Source organism: Zingiber officinale, unplaced genomic scaffold (genome assembly GCF_018446385.1).
Source record: "Zingiber officinale cultivar Zhangliang unplaced genomic scaffold, Zo_v1.1 ctg233, whole genome shotgun sequence".
NCBI classification, from domain to species: domain Eukaryota; kingdom Viridiplantae; phylum Streptophyta; class Magnoliopsida; order Zingiberales; family Zingiberaceae; genus Zingiber; species Zingiber officinale.
Window position 1 is genome coordinate 1 of NW_024589908.1, and position 19,342 is coordinate 19,342.

Genomic DNA, 19,342 nt, shown 5'->3' on the forward strand with positions numbered 1-19,342 from the left:
TTATTTTATTTATTTTATTAATTTTGCAAAGCTGAGATTGATTATTTATTGTGGAGTTTTGGTGGGAAATTGGTAGAGGTTCGGTAACGTATCGGAGGAGATCAAAAAGGTGCGGAAGCAAATGGAAGAGGACGAGCAGCTGGCCTCGCTGATGCGAGGGCTCCGAGGTCAAAACCTCACCGATGTTCAGTTCGCCGATGAGAGCATCCGCCTTCGATTAGTTGAGGTGCGTTTTCTGTATCCAACAGTTTGAGCTTTGCATTAATTCAATCATATTTGAAACATATAAGTGATGCTGATGTAGACTTGCTTAGTGATCAATGGACGGATAACATTCAGGTAGCAACGCAAAATAATTGGGATAAACACATCTTGATGACACCGTATAGATCGATCTGTGAGATTTATTGAAACCTTGGAGCAACAGAAAAAGCTAATGTATGTTATGACAGATGTGATTTATGGTGTACAATTTCGTCTTAATTTGCCTTCATGAAATTATCTTCTTATTCTTCTGATTATAGTTTTCCATGGATAAAGAAATACAAATACCTTTCCAAGTCATGTAATCTCCAAGGGTATTCAATTTCATTCTTAATAAATGACCCTTTCGTTGTCACTTCCCTCTATCTTAGTCAAATGATCATGTGCATTTTATTTTCAGAAGGATCAAACTATATATTCTTTAAGATGCTGAAATGACAGTTCAATTATTTGACAGCAGTTGTTTATTATTTGACAGCAGTTGTTTTATGTGCTTAGGTACCAGATGTAACCAGTGGAGAAGCATTGCCACTAGTGTATGATCCAGACATTATATCATCCTACTGGGGCAAGAGGCCAAGAGCTGTTGCAACACGCATCGTGCAGCTTCTATCTGTGGCTGGTGGTTTTCTTTCTCACATTGCTTCAGATTTGATTAACAAGAAAATCAAAGAGGTAAAGCCATAGAAAAAATCAAATTTATCGTTTAACTGCCTCAATCGGTGCATGTTTTCGTTTTCAGCACTTGCAGAGAAGGCATTAATTGCTTTCTGATTCAACAATTTGTTTTTGCAACATTTCAGAATGAGGTTGCACGAGCAATTGAATTAAGAGAAATAGTGACATCTTTGGGGCCAGCTTATATAAAACTTGGGCAAGCTTTGAGTATTCGACCAGATATATTATCTCCTGCTGCAATGATTGAACTGCAAAAGCTATGTGATAAGGTAATGCATTACGTTGTGACATTCATAATCATGGACCAGAACATCAACAAGCTGTGCTTCTTGAGTTATAAAATAGTATCTATACCCTTAGATGATAGAAAAGTTACACATTTAGGTCTCAAATCAATGACATTTTATTTTTTATTATTCTTTTCAAGTTTCAATAATTACCTTATATACATTGTTGTTTTCTGAAACCATATCCAATATTTGTAGACACTTATATATTGATTATGATATCTCTGTTTTTTTGTACATAGATTTCTAAAAGCAATGCCCCTTTTTGATACTTCAGGTTCCTTCATTTCCTGATGATGCGGCAATGGCACTTATCGAAGAAGAACTTGGGCAACCTTGGTATAACATGTACTCTGAACTGACTTCATCCCCCATTGCCGCTGGTAATATCATCTGTATAAATCATCTGTATTTCTAGAGATTAATTGTTGAAGCAACATATCTTTTACTTTTATGTGCATAGTTTCCTTTCAGCAGCATACATAATATGTTATTGAACTATCATGTGGTAATGGTATTAATGCAGCATCATTGGGGCAAGTATACAAGGGCCGTTTGAAAGAAACTGGAGATCTGGTGGCTGTTAAAGTGCAACGGCCTTTTGTTTTGGAGACTGTAACTATAGATCTCTTCATTATACGCAAATTGGGATTGTTTTTGCGAAGATTCCCACAAGTAAACAGTTGGTCATTTGTGTTCCTGCATCTTAAACATGGAAAAACCCACTGTAATTTGTCTTTTCTTATGACTTTCAGGTATCTCTTGATGTTGTTGGCTTGGTTGATGAATGGGCTGCTCGTTTTTTTGAAGAACTTGATTATGTAAATGAAGGAGAAAACGGTACTCGCTTTGCTGAATTGATGAGAGAAGATCTTCCTCAGGTATGTTGCGTTTAATTAAGTCTGGAACTAAGCAATTTCTATGTACACGAAATGCTCATTCTTAATTTCCTTCTTACAGAAGCAATGCTTTCTAATTCCTTGTTAATATTAAACAATGTATTCTTATATTTTACCAGTTGCCAACTAATTACTTGATAGTTAACCTTAATGCTTTTAGTTTTTCAGGTAGTCATACCAAATACTTTCCATAAATACACATCGAGAAGGGTACTTACTACCCAATGGATTGAAGGAGAAAAACTATCTCAAAGTACTGAAAGTGATGTTGGAGAATTGGTTAATGTTGGAGTTATATGCTACCTAAAGCAGGTCAGTCTATGGTTGATATGACGGTTTAAGATAATAGACGACACAATAGATTATATATAATCGATGAACTATTTTGATTGGCAGCTGCTTGATACTGGCTTTTTTCATGCTGATCCTCATCCTGGGAATATGATTCGGACACCAGATGGGAAGTTGGCTATACTTGACTTTGGTAATTGTCCATTGTAGATTTGAAGTTTTCTAGACATGCTCATATCATTCCTATCATAATTTTTTTTTGACAAACATAATCAATATAGTCGTATGCTCAACTTAATCGATGTAGAGGTGGAATAATACGTTTAATGAAGAATCTATACAAATTGCTAGGTACATATACACATGGACTAAGAGTTGTGATATTGACCAGAACAATCTTTTTGGTTTAAAATTTTCATTTATAGATTGCATTATCACTTCAGGCTTTTTTGATCCATTACCTTAATTGGAAAATTTTGATGCATTGAGTTTTGTTTATCAGGTCTTGTAACAAGATTGACTGATGACCAGAAGTATGGTATAATTGAAGCAATAGCTCATCTGATCCATCGCGACTATGATGAAATTGTGAAAGATTTTGTAAAGCTTGATTTCATTCCTGAGGGGGTCAATTTGGACCCGATTCTGCCTGTGCTTTCCAAAGTTTTTGATCAAGCCCTTGGAGGAGGTGGTGCAAAAAACATTAATTTTCAAGAACTGGCTTCGGATCTGGCTCAAATCACTTTTGATTATCCTTTCAGAATACCACCGTACTTTGCTTTAATTATCAGAGCAATTGGAGTACTAGAAGGGATTGCCCTGGTTGGAAATCCTGAATTTGCAATTGTAGATGAAGCATATCCATATCTAGCTCAGGTATATAATCATATCTATCCATTTCAACATTACATTGTATATGATGAAATTTGATGATGATTTGGATTTGTACTGATTTGTTGTGCTTCTGTTAACCACAATTGTGGAGAGTTCCAACTTTCTTAGTTTTGTTTTTCATTTTTCTTGAAACAGAGACTTTTAACAGACGATTCGCCAAGGCTAAAGGCAGCACTGCGATATATGGTATATGGTAAACACGGAGTCTTTGACGCCGAGAGGTTCATCGACGTCATGCAAGCCTTTGAGAATTTCATTACTGCTGCAAAAAGTGGTGGTGGTGAGAACCTAAATGGAAATATGGCAGGCCTTGGTTCTTTGCAGAGTCAATCGGGTTTTCTTGTGCCAATATTTCCAACAGCAGTGCCTCAACCTGCTCAGCCTGTCAAAACAAGGGCAGCTCTTATATTTTTGCTATCTGACAAAGGCAATTTCTTCAGAGAATTCATTCTAGATGAGGTGAACTTTACTGAAATAACTTTTTGATTGTATCCAGCAGTATTATTTTAGACAATTGCTCCTTGCTAATGTTGACTTCTAAGATTTCTCGAATAATAAATACTCTTCAATGACGATGAGGTTTGTGTTTCAACATTCATGTGATCATCAATCCTTCTGCCATGATTGTCGTAACTGTTATTTGTCGTTCGGCTATATGTTATATGAATCTTTCATATTCATTGAACTCTATGCAATGTTATATCACTGGTAATGTTCAAATTAACTAGATAAATTTTCTTTGGTCTCCCGCTACACCTTATGTCTTCCACTCTAATAGATTTAACTTTTCAATCTATTGAGCATTTTGAACATGTCGATATTCTTGATTCAAAGCTGGATAAAGCTTTAGATTTAAGCTTCTTTATGGATCTTGTGCAGGTAGTTAAAGCAATTGATGCACTCTCTCGAGAGCAGTTGGTCCAGCTCGCTGCAACTCTAGGAATTGGGAATTCAGCCTTCCCAGTTTTTAGTATGGTTGCTAGAAGGCCTATAGCGTTGCTGCCGACCGTCACAGAGGAGGACAGAGCCATACTTAACAATGTCGAAAAAGTCGGCAAGTTTCTCACATCGGGAACTTCAAGAACAAATCAGGTTTGTAATTAACCTAACACTTCCTGCATCTGGTCCTTCTATCTAAATTTGAAAAACTTAGCAAACATACCTCAGGTTTAGGATAGGGAATGGCTGCTTCTTAACATGTTTGTCAGGCTTGAATATTATATAGTAATGTGTAGTTGCTACAAGTATCGTAGATTCGGATTCTTGTTTACATAAACGGGTAGGATTCGAGTAGCACATTTTGTGTTCGCTCGGAACTCCGAATCAGGTTCAGATTCGGATACTCTGCTTACTTCCATCGCGCGCTAGCTACTCATGCCTTGATTCACTTTTCTACTGTGTTTCCAAGCATGGACCAAGATTGACTGGTCAGGTGTTGTAGTCTTTCTGATTAGAGCTTATTAAGAATGCGTTCAACTTATATTTTTTATCATTTTTATCCGATTGAATTCAATTAGGTAGTAGATCAAATATGCTTTGCCTAATTACAATTTTGAATTTTGCAGGGTTTTGATATTTTCTATATCCGAGAACTTCTTCCTTTGCTACCGAGCATATCCGCTAACATTCTTCCCGAAGTGTTGAACAGGTTAACTTCTCGTGTGTTAGCTCGGTTAATCAGGGAAACATTTTTGTAGCCAGCAATGCATTAGAAAATCTCGCGGCCGGGAAAACACTTATAGTTTATTGTGTATATAGATTTGGGGCAAAAGGTGAAGCCGTCACCTTAGATGCAAGTAATGTACAGTGGAATTGTATCGCATATCAATCAGGAAAAGAAAACAATAGGATTATAGATCTTTAAATAGGGGAAGGTAGGCAGGCAGATAATAGATTTTGTTATTAGTTGAAAATTATAAAACTTAATGTATAATAATTTTACATGATTGAATGATTTAGGATATTAAAAAATGCGGTTAACGTACTTATTAAAATTAATTATAATTTTGTGAATGAGATAATTCTTGATATTCATTTATATGTCTAAAGTGTCTCATGTTTTCGGGTTTTATTTTTTTAATTTTATCTTTATTAATTGTCAATGGTTTGGTGGTTCTGCTATTAGATCTTGTTTAGTTTTGTTGAGTATTTAACAAAAATTAACTAACCTGATATAATTTACTTAGTTTTTTTTTTAATTTTTTTTTTAAGAATATTAGAATTGTCAAAATATTTTTGAGTATTTAAAATTTGTCATATCACTCATTGTTGTTTGACAGGTAATAATTTGTCCATATGTTCATCACATGAATATTTACTTATTTAGTTAGGTGATGAAATAGCTAGGGACGTAAATAAGTTTAGTTAAAGTTTGGAGTATTTAAGCGTTTGATAAAGTAATTGAGCTTATAAGCTGAGTCTAAAATGAACTAAATATTTGAAATAATTGTTCTGATTTGATTTATTTTTTATAATGTTGAGTTTGATTTTTTAAATATTATTGAGTTTTTAATTTAAGTTTAACTCGAATTTGATTGGTTTAGTTGTTTGAAATTTTTATATATTTGATTGAATTATTATGGTTCATGAATTGGGTGCCTCCTTACCCATCCCAGCACCTACCACGTGGTTTGTTTCCACCTAGTCCTTCCATGCCAAAGAAGGCCTCTTGTCAGTTATGGCTCATCCAGTACAGCTGAATTAAAGCTGCTTTAACTGCTTCATCTATCAATTCATTCATTCATTCACGAGACCAGCTTTGTTCTTCCTGTCTCAATTCTACAACATTTATCTAACATTTACCCATCCTACTCATAGTGGGATGAGAAAATCATATATATTTAAATAGCATTTACATCAAACATCCAGCGGAAGGCAAGAAAGCTCATGAAAAAAGGAGCTTAACATATTTCTAGTTGGGAGCAGAGAAGTATAGGCCAAGAAAAAACAGAAAACTAATTACATTTGTTAGCGGCAGGATAATTCAAACAGCAAGTCTTGGACCAACTCCTCCATCACCTTCCCACCGACCTCCTCGCTGAACTCACACAAGTCCAACCACTTTGCTTCCTCCCACTGCCTTCCGGCCACCTCTCTCTTCACCACTCTCTCCACCACCCCAATGCCGCCGCATGCAGACTCCTTCGGAATCACCCTTTCCGCCGCCGCCACCGACCGAGCAACCGATTCGATAGGCCGAGACCTAGACACGGATTCTGCATTAGATGGCCGGACATGTTAGTCAGTAGTTACCTCAGGCAGTGTGTGCGGATTCCTAGAATTGTAGAACAAACAACGTGATAGCTAGATACTCACCTGGACGTCCAGCAATGGTGACAGAGCTGCATTTGTCCTGCAGATCATGTGCCTCCATTCTCATACCATGACTAAACAAAGGCTTAGGAAATGCATAAACAGAGCAAACATAAACTCAATTACCTCAGGAAACATTGGACATGAATAAGCATTTGTCCTTTTCCTTCTAGAGAAGAAGAAACTCGACACCTTATCTTTCAAAGACAACTTCCTATGCTCCTCGTTGCTTCCCTCACAAACACCAAGCAGCTCTCCTAAGGTGCTCCCGGATGCCCTTAAATACCGTCGCTCTAGAAAATTGATGTCGGATGATCCGAAAGCCAGCCTCTCCGAAAGCTTTCTCTTCGCTTCTCGACTAATTGAAGTTGAAGTTGAAGTTGCTAAATCCGAGTCACTTGCACTGCCAACCTCATCATCAGCAATGTAGCCATTATTAATATCTCTACAAGTTATCAATCGATCACTAGCCAGATCTCCAGTAGGCTTCAAAACAACTATACTCGTCGGTCTTTTGGTAATCGAAGGTTTCAGCACAGTTATACGAGTTGTCTGTGGCTGGAAGAGATGTTTACTGAACAGTGAGTTTGGTTGTTCAAGAAATTCGAGAAACAAATCTCTGTTTGAGTTCAGAACCCGAGCATTCTTTAACTGCTGTTCTACTTCACTTGCCTGCTGCTGTTGTTGCAATTGTTGAAATGCTGCTTTCAAACCATTCATTAAATAGTTATCGTCGTCTCTAACTTTCCCTCTGACTGGTATAGAATCAAGGCCCATGAGTCTCGCCACAACACTTGGTTTCTTTGATCTAGATTCCTCCAATAAAAGCATCTTAATTGGAGTTCCTCCAGAGATTTGAACTAACATTTCGATGAAGGTGATCAGACGAGCATAAAATAAACATGTAGCTTCGTCAATATAAAAGGCAAAAAAAGGGAAATGAACATGAAAGATCGGTTCTTTGGAACTTAAGCTAGGGAGGTAACATAACAGAGCCTACAGACAGAAACTGAGAAAGAAACAATATCAGCTGGAATGAAACAATTGGTGTTGTAGGAGAGCTACGGTAATATATTTGCACCAAAATAGTAAATATGTAATGAATAGGTAAATAAAAGAGTAAGATTCAGAAATTGTTATTATTCGGTTGAAGCGTCGGCGTGCCGACTGTCTTTATAGATCTTATTGTTGCCCACGGTGCAGAAGCTCTCCGGCAAAATTCTCCTAAGATCCGACAACCACTCGCGTCGTCCGTAGGTGTACTCCAATACGAACGTCGGATTCAACCTCAGATCGCGGAATACCAAGCCTCAGGACAGCGCACTTCCTCACGCGCGCGGGACAGAGCCAAACCAAACCAGGCCGCCTATAAGCGTGAGGCCCACGAGCTGGGGATTTGCACCCCCTGCGCGCGATGATCGCGTGCGTCGTGCCCGGTTTATGGATTTTTGGCTCGAACCCCCCGAAACCACCTGATTTGGGCTCGGCCCGCGCTTGCGTGTAGATCCCCTTAACTTTGCTAAGCAAGGATGGAAGGACTCCATATATAAAATCTTCCAATCTTCTTAACTTAGCAACGTGAGACTAAATGTATACACATATGTATTATTAGAACAATAACAAAAAATAAAGAATAGTTTGAATTAAAAACACGGAACTCAACAACAATATCATTGCCATTCTTACTGAGGAGAGTGGAAGTGGGCAAGGGAGGAATAGGAAGAAAACGAAAGAAAGAAAAAAAGCTTCTGGCTTACCTTGTCGAATCGGCTTGGAGCTGGAATTGAAGAAGACGTTCACAGACAAGGAAGAACTGAGTAAAACATTCGGGTATTAAGTATATAAAAGAGAAAGAAAAAACTTCAGGCAAGGAAGCACTGCAGAAGGGATGAAAGCCAATTGCAAGTGGCTTCGCAGTTTCTTGGAACAAATTTGTTTGGTTGTGAAAGATTCCGAGCACAATCGCAACAGAAAACAAGTGCAGCAGGCATTGAGGACAGAGAAGTAAGTAACCGATAAAGCTGTCATGGACAGTTTTAAAGCAAATGTGGCATCTGAGAGCTCAAAGAAAGGGAAAACCCTCAAGACTCACCTTGCTTGCGGAGGTGAATCCGTCGACCAGACTTTTTCAGGAGCATTGGAGAGGCGAATGTGAGTATGAAAAACTGGTAAGGGGCTCAAATTTCGAGCCCAACAAACAAAATCCAACCTAAAACCTCCTCCGGAATGTTATTGCGTCGAGGCATTCCTCTACGGACTATGATCTATCGAGCTGTAACTATCGAGATGCCAGACAGGAAACAAACATATAAAAAGAGAGAGAGATTCGAGTACGGAGCAACCGTATAACAATGGGACGGATTGAAGTCCAGACCTATAATAAATTCGTCTCAGTGGGATAGATTTAAACCCGTATAAATGGATCTTATATGGATTCAGGGAAGGTCCCGGATTTAATCCGATCCGTCCCAGACCCGTCTTGTATAATTTTTTTATTAATTATTAATTAAATAAAAATTAATAATTAATTTTTAATTGAATATGGATTTTAATTTGGGATAATATTTTGTGATTACATCATATTATTAATATAAATAGTATAATTGTAGTCGCAGTCCCAACCATAGTCCCAACCACAGTATTTCAAGTGGGTGAAAAGGGATAAGTTTAGTGTTTAGCTTGATAATAGTTTGTTTATGTTTGTTTAATATATATAAGATTAATTAAATAAATAAGTTTGAACAGCTCGTTACACTAAACAAATAAATTTGAACACATATGTGTTCAACTTGTTAATGTTTGTGAACAATGTTCAGGAATCATATTTATTAATAAAACTTTTATCAATATACTAAATAAATAATAAAATAAACAAGTTTGAATTATCGAGTTTAATAATCAATTGAACAATTAAAATTTTCAAACAATCAAACAAACTTAAATTGAGTGCTCGATAACATCTAAACGAACCAAGTTCAAATCAAATTTGAATTGAGAGCTCGATAACATCTAAACGAATCGAGCTTAAACTAATAAAAAATAAACTTAAATCAAATTTGAATAATCATTTCAAAAACTTAGTTCATTTTAAATTCGGCTCGATTATCTTATCAAATAAGTTTAAATTTAAATCTAATCTCAACATGGCAAATTCGAGACATCATTTTCAAATAATAGTTTCAGTAGTTGAAGTTAAAATAACAATAGTTCGGAGGGATTTAATTTTTCATTTATTATGAGGTGAGCATGGATGGAGACAGCTGAATGAAACAAACAATAAAGAATTTAAATATACATATAAATCAGGGCTTTACTAGTGTTGCCATTAACAGCACTGAAAACCCCAACGAAAATAGTATATTTTTATTTGGCCTCTTAATTTCGCATTATTCTCAAGCTATCTCCTCTCCTATTTAATATTCACGAGCAGATCGTGTACAAAATTAGATGTCAGAAGTACTATCCGATAGTAGCTAATGTACGTACAAGTGAATGGAAATCTTTGAATGAAAATCTACTTACTCGAGAAGCCCAAGACTCTCATATATATATATATATATATATATATATATATATAAAATGCTGTGGTGCATAAGGTGCGGTGCCGTGCGATACTTGCCACGTCAGCCGCGTGAAAACACAACAAAAAAAAAAAAAAAAAAAAACCTCAAAAATTAATAACCTAAAAAAAATTATACTTTATAAGATATGAAATTAAAAAGAAGCGTGATAATATATATTTCTTTATAAATTATTTTTTAAAAAATTAATAATGATGAATCTCAAATTTTAAATATCTGATTAATTAATATGAAATTCTTTTAATAATACGTTGTAGTTGAGTTTCGAATTATAAATCCTTGATTAATTAATGATAAAAATTTACAATAATACATGGTTTGTCAATTCTAAATTACTAGACTAAAGAAAACTATGTTTTACTAAATCTAGTAGTCATCTCGTCATGAAGAGTAGTCACCTCGTCACAAAGAGTAGTGAAACCCTCGGAGGCTGACTACTCGATCTGGGCGGAAGACTCCTCTAACCTAGCAAGGCGATCCTCTACGTAAAGTGTGGTCGAAAGCTGTGTCGATTGCGGAGAGGATGTAAAGATGTCCTCAAATATAAATTCTAGCATCTCCTCCTCTGTAGCCTCATCTGGCTCGATTGTCTCGTCGTCCCTGACAGGTACGATTGGTTGGAACTGGATACTGTTGGTGCAATCGACCTCTAAGGTTTTAATGTCCGACAAATATGTTTAAGTATATTTAATTGAACTTGATCATGAGAAGTTATAGTCGTGGCTAGGCAAGGGTACTGGGAAGTCAACTGGGTGACTGCTGTTAGGCAAGGGAAGTCCTAGTTGCAGGCTAGGCAAGGAAAATCTCAGTATATCGTGGAAACCAGGTGGATTCAATAGATATGGAGGACTTGATAACTGGGTAGCCGAATACTGAGGCAAGTGAAATCTCGGTAGATCGTAGAAGCCAAGTGGATTCGTAGGTCTGGAGGACCTAATCCTTGGGTAGCAGAATACTGAGTCTTGGTGAATGAAGCTAGGTGGTGAAAATTCTAGGGGGAGATAACCTTAGGTAGCGAAAAGTCTTGGAGGAGTGAACTCCAAGCAAGGTTGATCGGATGGTTTCCAGTCGACCGCACACGGTCGACTGGACCAGTGGATCTCGGTAAATCTAAGTTTAGGTCTATCATAGTATTCTATATTAATATTATTGTTGTTGGCTAATGTAGTATTGTAGGAAAAGTCTTGGTGGATCAGACGATCAGACACTGAGCAGACAAAGTCCAAACAAGTCTGGAGGATCAATGTTTGACAAGTAAGTTGAGGTATGCAACTGGAGGAATGACAGTAAGGTCGTGTTCCTGAAAGGAATAACCTAAGGTCACTGATCCAACTGAAGAAACCGAGATGATTTTCAAATTAAGATCAAAACAGTTCTACTGTCTAATATTACTCATGCATTATATATATTACTGTGCTAACTTTTGTGTTGCAGGAATACTCTATTTAACTCTGTGTTGCAGGTTCGGCCTGATCATTCGACCGAACGTAGGGATCGGTCGATCGAACTAGCTTGATTCAGATCAGAGATCAGTTCAGACCAAAGCAGAGCACGTTCCAATCTAAACTTGATCGGTCGACCAAACCTTGATGACTCAGTCAGTTCAGATCAATCAGAAACAAAGAAGGAAAAGCGACTGATCGGTCGACCGAACCAGAGAACGGTCGATCAAACCATCATCCCTTAATGGCACATTAATTCCATATCTCAGCGAATAGGGAAGGATCTCTGTTCGATCGACCGAACAAGGGGATTGGTCGACCGAATACTTTAATGTCATTAAATGCCGAAGATCGAATCAGCATAAGATCTCAGCGAAGATGGAAGGGAACTAGTTCGGTCGACCGAACCTAGGGATTGGTCGACCGAACGTCAATATAAAAATGAACTCGAGGTCCGAGGCTGTAAAAACGAAATATGTTTGGTTCGAAGTTCATCTCTGTGCTAGCTGATGCTATTCGTGCTACTGCTCTACAACTCGTCTTCACGCAAACAACTACTTCATTCAAGTGCCGACTAAGCTTCATCTTCCATATAAGTGTCGGTATACTTTTATTTTAAAACTTGCATTGTACTTAAACTCACATAAGATAGTAGGTTGTTATCATCTTATATTCTTACATATTGTACGCACTGCTTCTTTCTGAGGTTTTCGGAAATAAGAGTTTTAATGGATTACCCAACGGTGCGATCAAAGATCGTGGGTTTTGGAGTAGAAATCGACCTAGACTTCGAACTAAGTAACCAAACATGTTCTTTTCTTTCCGCTGCACGACTTTGATTTAAAGGATTAAAAGATAAGTTTTTAAAAGCATGATATTCACCCTCCCCCTCTATCGTACTTTTTCGATCCTACAAATACCTCCTCTCCAAGCTAGACCACCCTGAACAGTAACCTCTATATGTACTAGGGCTAACTGACACTGTCCAAAACTATTGTACTCACTCAGAGGAGTGAGTATACTCTCAGTGACATCAACCCCTATAACCTATAATCGAAAAGATAGAAAAAACATATACGGATCACTTTCATGAGTTTGTCAAATACGGGAAGATCAATCTCCTTCTAGCTTTTAAATACGGATCACTATAGCCCCCAGGCGTAGCACAGACGGTGGGCGCACATAGCATCTCTGGTGTAATATTAGTCAGGGGGCGATTCTCAGGAACTGATGACCTGCGATTTATCTCACAATGCGTCTGACACTTATATATATATCTACATATATCTCCTTCCATATTTATAAGATCGATACTAAAAAAAATTGTTAATGCAGTGAATTTATATTTAAATACGGATGACTGTATCAATATCACATCTCTTATACAAAGACACATTGATTCATAAATTAACAATTTCTTAAGGTCATGCATTATAAATCCTACGTCCAGTGACTTATGAAAGAATGACATGTCAACTAACTCACGAAAGTAGTCGTTTCCTATCTCCTCCATTGTCTTACTTCCTCGAGACACTATGAATCCTTCTTCTATCCAAATACCAATCGAGTCAGATTCAAAAAACTTATGATCTTTAGGAAACAAGGAGCAAAATGCAAAGCATTGCTTAAGATGAAGAGGAAGATGCTGATAGCTCATCAGTTGTAGCACTGCCACAACCTCATTTTCTTCTTAGGAAAGCTGCCATATTTCACTATCTAAAATACTTTTCCAGTATTGCTCATCCAACTTCTTGCTCAACAACCTTCCTATAGTCTTTGCTGCAAGCGGCAATCCCTTTAACTTGCAAGTCATCTTCTTTGTCATGGCTTTCATGTGGATCATGAACATCACTATATGAAGGACCAAAGTAGGGTGAGCATTCAACCCCGTAGGTCATCCGAGATGGTATGAGGTGGAAGTTACTGCAAGGAGGCCGTCGGATCGAAACTCAATGGCAACGGGAGAATAAATCCCCTATCCCTGTATCCCACCCGGTCCGTCCCATGTTAGCTCGGGTGCTACCCTGGGGGCGAGGGTTTCACCTTTAATACTGCAAAGTAGGGTGAGCTAAATTGATTAATTCGATTAATATGGTATTACTTTTGTATAATTTTTTAATTATTATTTTTAAATAAATTTAATTAATTCTATTTTTAATTTTATTCCATTAATTTAATTTTAATAAAACTTTAATTCAATTTGTTAAGTCAACATTAAATTAATTTTCAATTAATTCGATAGGGTGACAAAAGACGAATACGATCATCCTCAATGCTCCGTAAATTCATCCCAGGATCAACACAGAAAAGATAAATCATGAATAATTATTAATCTTTGAAATAATGATTAATACATAAAAAAAAAAAATATTTACATCGATTTTATCAAAATTTAAACTTTAAATATTATGATAATAATATTTCATGGACTATCCACTGAACCGTATGAGGGGACACGATTAATTGGATCTGCTTCTAGTCCGAAGGGAATTTAACTTTCCGTATACAGTGTCAAGTTATTCGGGTCCAATAACATGAATGATCGAACCACTTACCACAACCCTCAGCCAACGGGTTTGTCATGCGTGCTTCGCCTCTTTGCCTTCACCACCTCCCTATCCTTTCTTATCTATCCGTCGTCGTCATCTCCCACCGACCGAATCCCACTCTCTTGCTCTCGCTGCATAATTTTATCCTTGTCCAACAAGTGATGAGGGCGTATTTCCTCCGGGCGACGCAGGGATGCATCAAGGTTCCTCCTCGGTCGATTCCTTCTTCAACGACGGTACTCTTCCTTCCTTTCCCCTTTTGTGTTTGTAGTTCGGATCCCGGTTTGATTTCTTAATTTTTGTTACCAAAGTTTGTTCCTTTATTTGGGGGGAGCAGTGAAGGAAGGGGTAGATGAGATGATCGTGTCCTTGGCCAACGACCCCACCGTTGGGCTCTTCTTCGTCCAGCAGCACGCCCATGCCTCCATGCCCTATCTCCTCGGAGTCAAGGTAGGTAGCCCTTTCTATTCGTCGAATTGGGTAGATTGATTAGGTTTTGAAATATTCATGAATTTGCTTCAGAAGCACTTATTGAAGCACGATTGGAAGTCGAGGGATTTACAATCCCTAAATTTTACCTTATTGAACTATCATGATGAATTGTAGTTTGTTGACTGTCTATTGGTTCGAATTTGGAGCACCGTTTGAAAATTTGATCAATTTACTGTAGAGATTGATTGGACGGATGGATTAGGTTTTGAAATATTCATCGCTTTACTTCAAATTTCACTTTTTTGAATCACGACTGGAAGAGAAGTTCATTGGTTTACAATCCCTAAACTATATTTTGTTGGACTACCATGGAATTGATGACCTATTAAGATGTAACTACTGCGTTACTTTTTGCATGTTGAATTGTAGTGATGGAATACTCATTCTGTTCATAAATTTGATCAATTTATTGTATACTTCTTTTGGGTTTGAGATATCTCAACCATTTGCCTTGTGGTAAATTCATGATCTTCCATATTTCAGGACAAGGTTAGGAAGAAAATTCATGAAGTAAGCTTACACACTGAAAACATGGAAGATTCTATTTGTTCAGTGAGGTCAATGGCAGAGTGTGGCACTCCAATTGCTGATGGGATGATCAAGGACATTAATAGATCACTACAATTGATGTCGGCATCCAAACTTAAGGGAGGGTATGACTAGTTTACTACCAATTCATATGGGAAAAAATGTTTGTGTTTATTTTCCTTTAGTTTTGATTTATTTAGGTGCTTGTATCCTTCTGTTTATAGGTTCTAACTTGATATGTAGTTAGTTTTCTCATTTAAGTCATGTGTCTATCATAATTTATATGGAACAAGAACCGTCATCATTATTTAGCACATTAAAGTTGCTGATTTCAATTTGATATGTGGCTGATGGTTTTGATTTTCACATGTGAGCCTTGTTGCGAAAACATCGTGTTAACTAATTGATACTTCTTATCCATCTAATTTACTCTATAAATTTTGTTTTACCAATCAATGGCCTTGCTTGCCTTGATAAAGTGTCTTAATTTTTAGGAAAATAAGAGTTCTATCCTTCTTATTTGTCCCACTGCAAAATACATCTCATTTAAGTTCTTTCTTTAATTCATTGTTTGACATAATTACATAATGCTCAACTCAAAAGCATTATAATATCAATAATTGGCATGACTTTTTCTTGTACTTTCAAACAGCAAGATGAAACCACATTTTTGTCTCATGATGTTCTTTAAGATCTAATCCACAATAAGCCTGTTTTTGGTAGAACAAATCATCTAGATGACTATCATGCATATTTATATGCATGGGTTTGCAAATTTGTATTTGTTTCTTTGCATGTTCTGGTTGAAATTTAGAAGTAATTGCAGGTGTTGGACTTTACATCTGTATGGCCTAATTATGATCCATACTAAAAATTCAACATGTGGTCTTTAAGCTTTATATACATTTATGATCAGATCGAGTTAGAGTTGCATACCATGAGCCATTGTTTTGATAATGAATTCTCAAACCTGTTACTATTGTTTTTTCAAACTTCATAGTTATTTTTATGAAGAAAAATTATCAATTTCTCTACTGTTTTTCTTGAGAAAGTGTAAGGAGATGTTCTTGTTCTCCAAAACGTTCTACCACATAATGTTGTTGCTGAGATGGTAATATTTACGCATTTGTTTGTAGTTTGACTCGCGACACAAGTTGGGGTTTTCGAGTAAGCAACCCAAACACCGGCGATTCATTCAGTCACAGATATCTGTCTTCTATTTTCGACTCAGTGAAGCAGAAAGCAACTGGACTCGGATGGCCCCAGTCAAGTACAGTGAAAGACTACAAGTGCGATCAATCTTCATCCGAGGCCTCCTCGCAAGTATCCAGAGATGGTACCCATACAGATACAGAAGGTGAGGAATTGCCTTTATCGAGCCAACTTGTGGAAGGTCAGTTTGACAATATTGAGACATTGTGCATTGACGCGTCTGTGTTGCAAGGCTACGGCGCGTTTAAATCCGAGCAAGAGGCTAAATTTAAGGAATGGCTTCAAGAACCTGAGAGTCATGACTGATCCAATCAGTTCAGTGATCAGTACTTTACTTTGTTGTAAACCTGAAGCTGTGAGTGATTACTTTGCACTTTGTGTTTTGTATCAATCCATCACTTCATTGAAGCTTTGAAGAAAAAAACATCTTATGGAGTCCTCTTGATGATCAGGTTGTATGTCATATTAGAAATCATGGGGTCGGATTGGTCACTCCAAACTCGACGTTATTCAACTGATTAATTATTTTTTGTATGTCATATTAAAAACAATTATCTAGGAATAATAATGTTCCTAGAGAAGCTATTGAAATTTTCATCTGAAAAAACCTTGAAAATACAATGTCATCGAATTTTTACGTTTTCTATGGACAGGCTGGAACCGATTGTCGGGCTACTGGCGGAGCTGCACCGGGAAATTAACCGGCTGGCCGGAGTTGACTTCTCTCTGGCCGCTGCGTGCGCCACGCTCACGTAACGCTTCTTCACGTTGGCGCTCTGCTCGGTGACCAACCGCGCGAGGCTTCGCTTGGCGTCCCGCCGGAACGGCCCTCCGGCGGCGATGTACCCGTCCACCAGGTGCAGGTACGCCTCCAGGTCGTGGCAGCACATCGGGTCCGCATCCGGCCGCAGGTACGGCGACGTCCGGCTGTCGAGACGCAGCTCCTTCCCCACGTGGGCGTACCCGGCTCCGCCGCCCTCCGGCGGCACGCGGGGCACCACGTCGCGCGAGTTCACCGCCCGCAGAACCTTCACTCCGCGCGCTTCCACCCGCTCCGCGAACGCCCTGTTGCCTACCCGAGGCCCGCCGAAGGAAAACACTGCTGTCGGCGGCGGCGTCGGCACGCGCTGCGCCACCTCCTCCGCCGCCAGCACCGCTAGGGCCGCTCCAAGGCTGTGCCCGGCCATAGTCACGCTCAGCTCCTCCCCAGCGTACAGCTCCGTCAGCCGCCGCACCTCTTCCACGACTGCCTCCGACAGGCTCGGTGCCTCCGTCCCCGCCGTCTTGTACAGACTCCGGAACCCGCACGCAACCTTGGCCGAATTCCCAACGTCCACCAATCCGGAGCGGAAGTTCTCGGCCCATTCGAGCCACGTGGCGGTCCCTCTTAGCGCCACGACGATGTCCCGGCGCCCCATTCGACGGATCTCGCGCTCGCTGTCGCAGACCGCGACGAAGCCGATCCAGCTGGTGCGCGGTGAGGGCCGCAGCCACGTCGGAAGGTCGATGGAGGCGGTAGCGAAGAGGTGGCGGGTGACGCGGTAGGAGCGGTCGGGAAGGACGACGTCGACCGGCGGCCGTGAGTGAGAGTGGAAGGCGCGGTAGGCGGCGTGGACGAGGTCGCCGTACCGGACCAGCTCGCGGCGGAGGTGGCGGTCGAGCGGGTCTAGGAGGCCTTCCCAGTCGCCTTCGCCGTGGTAGCGGCGCCAGCTTGCCGAAATGGAGCCGCGCGGCGAGGGTCGCGCAGAGTCGGAGAGCAGAGCGAGGGCGAGCGGGGAGATCTGTTCTCCGGCGCCGGAGGCATCCTGCTGCTTATTCGAATGCAAAGAAGAGGAAAAGAAAGGGAAGAAGGGCAGGTCAGGAAGGGAAGAGAGCGGAGGCGGGCGGCGGTGTCGATGCTCCACGATCTGCGGAGGAGGTGGAGGAGGCGGCGGAGGCAGTGGAGCAACTGACTTCTGGAGGAGACGGTCCAGGTTGGCAAGGTGGGTGGATGTGGAGATCGTGGCGGCCGCCGAAATGGCCTGGCGATGGAAGGGCTTAAGGCCCGGCGAGATGCTCGGTGGCGCCGGCGCGATGGTAATGCCGACCGACATCGGCACGCCGGCGAGGCGGTCAGAAAAAACAGAGTGAAAGAAATATTGGGAGAGCAAGACTTATATATTTGTAAGATCATTTTATCAAAAAGCACCCTCTATATTCATATTTTCTAAAACCACCTTTCCGAAGCACCCATCCACACGCCCAAAATGTTAGGCCTACACTTGTATAAATTCAGGCTTAAATTAAATAAGTAGGTAGATTTAAATAAATGGATTAAATTACATAAAACTAAATTATTATAGTTTTTAGAAAGAAAAAAAAATATTAACGAAAAGTCGGTGGATGAGAATAGACGTGGAAAAAAAAGACAAATAAATTGTACTCGGAAGATCTTTGTATTCAACAGTGTATTCAACAGCAGAGATTTAACGAATTATGTTTGGTCAAGTTTAGATCAGTAATCAACGCGGTCGCGCGTTTGTCGCACCATGTCGCAGTCTCTATGCCACGTGGACGCCATGGAAGCTCGGATGAAAAGTCAGTTAAATACTAAAATTAGGGAAGTATCATTTTCCTTCCCCAAACTATACCACCTGCCGTCTCTCTTTTCCAAAATGTAATAATAATAATAATAATAAATACAAATAAATAATTTTTTCCTTCTTAAATTATATCGATTTTATGAGTGTCTAAAACCATTGGTTTTATTTTTGGCTTCTAGATTTTGTTTTCAGAAAATTAAAAATAAGGTGGGAAAATCCGTAAACTTTTCAAATTTTTGTTTGCCTACCGACTACCAAACCCGGTAATTACTTGCCGACCGACCATTTAGCTATAAAAGAGTCGATATTAGTTATTTAAACATTCATTAAT

At 39.2% G+C, this 19,342-nt stretch overlaps 4 protein-coding genes across 8 annotated transcripts; 2 read left to right on the forward strand and 2 right to left on the reverse strand.

Annotated features, from left to right (window-relative positions):
• Positions 1-56: 56 nt before the first annotated feature.
• Positions 57-5,256, forward strand: LOC122037121 (uncharacterized protein sll0005-like). The gene is made up of 12 exons (XM_042596618.1): positions 57-226; positions 763-939; positions 1,068-1,211; positions 1,507-1,612; positions 1,756-1,904; positions 1,985-2,110; positions 2,297-2,440; positions 2,525-2,612; positions 2,922-3,295; positions 3,449-3,772; positions 4,193-4,405; positions 4,879-5,256. Exons 1-12 carry the CDS (start codon positions 122-124, stop codon positions 5,008-5,010), a joined length of 2,082 nt encoding a protein of 693 aa, XP_042452552.1. The 5' UTR covers positions 57-121; the 3' UTR covers positions 5,011-5,256.
• Positions 5,257-6,178: 922 nt separating this feature from the next.
• On the reverse strand, positions 6,179-6,740 carry LOC122037123. Its single transcript, XM_042596619.1, has 2 exons — positions 6,629-6,740; positions 6,179-6,528 (listed from the first exon to the last, which is right to left on the reverse strand). The coding sequence occupies exons 1-2, from the start codon at positions 6,690-6,692 to the stop codon at positions 6,281-6,283; spliced, it is 312 nt and encodes a 103-aa protein (XP_042452553.1). The 5' UTR covers positions 6,693-6,740; the 3' UTR covers positions 6,179-6,280.
• Positions 6,741-14,218: 7,478 nt separating this feature from the next.
• LOC122037112 lies at positions 14,219-17,225 on the forward strand. Of its 5 annotated transcripts, XM_042596604.1 has the most exons (6): positions 14,219-14,433; positions 14,535-14,647; positions 15,173-15,342; positions 16,354-16,574; positions 16,662-16,784; positions 17,083-17,225. In XM_042596604.1, exons 1-5 carry the CDS (start codon positions 14,391-14,393, stop codon positions 16,733-16,735), a joined length of 621 nt encoding a protein of 206 aa, XP_042452538.1. In that variant the 5' UTR covers positions 14,219-14,390; the 3' UTR covers positions 16,736-16,784; positions 17,083-17,225. The 5 variants fall into 5 exon arrangements, with proteins under 5 accessions (XP_042452538.1, XP_042452536.1, XP_042452535.1 ...); XM_042596601.1 differs by having other exon boundaries at positions 14,220-14,433; positions 16,354-16,784; XM_042596603.1 differs by lacking the exon at positions 17,083-17,225 and having other exon boundaries at positions 14,220-14,433; positions 16,662-16,880.
• LOC122037099 (phospholipase A1-Ibeta2, chloroplastic-like) lies at positions 17,053-18,571 on the reverse strand. The gene has a single exon (XM_042596581.1). The coding sequence runs from the start codon at positions 18,520-18,522 to the stop codon at positions 17,053-17,055; it is 1,470 nt and encodes a 489-aa protein (XP_042452515.1). The 5' UTR covers positions 18,523-18,571.
• Positions 18,572-19,342: the final 771 nt, after the last annotated feature.

What these genes read in the sequence shown, in the direction of transcription:
- LOC122037099 (XM_042596581.1), bottom strand. Translation starts at nt 18,522, where the DNA reads ATGTCGGTCGGCATTACCATCGCGCCGGCGCCACCGAGCATCTCGCCG.
- LOC122037112 (XM_042596601.1), top strand. Translation starts at nt 14,391, where the DNA reads ATGCATCAAGGTTCCTCCTCGGTCGATTCCTTCTTCAACGACG. An exon ending in CGATTCCTTCTTCAACGACG is followed by an intron (nt 14,434 to 14,534) that starts GTACTCTTCCTT and finishes TGGGGGGAGCAG; the next exon opens with TGAAGGAAGGGGTAGATGAG. An exon ending in GCATCCAAACTTAAGGGAGG is followed by an intron (nt 15,343 to 16,353) that starts GTATGACTAGTT and finishes ATTTGTTTGTAG; the next exon opens with TTTGACTCGCGACACAAGTT.
- LOC122037123 (XM_042596619.1), bottom strand. Translation starts at nt 6,692, where the DNA reads ATGAGAATGGAGGCACATGATCTGCAGGACAAATGCAGCTCTGTCACC. An exon ending in CACCATTGCTGGACGTCCAG is followed by an intron (nt 6,529 to 6,628) that starts GTGAGTATCTAG and finishes CATCTAATGCAG; the next exon opens with AATCCGTGTCTAGGTCTCGG.
- LOC122037121 (XM_042596618.1), top strand. Translation starts at nt 122, where the DNA reads ATGGAAGAGGACGAGCAGCTGGCCTCGCTGATGCGAGGGCTCCGAGGT. An exon ending in TTATATGCTACCTAAAGCAG is followed by an intron (nt 2,441 to 2,524) that starts GTCAGTCTATGG and finishes TTTGATTGGCAG; the next exon opens with CTGCTTGATACTGGCTTTTT. An exon ending in GAACTTCAAGAACAAATCAG is followed by an intron (nt 4,406 to 4,878) that starts GTTTGTAATTAA and finishes TGAATTTTGCAG; the next exon opens with GGTTTTGATATTTTCTATAT.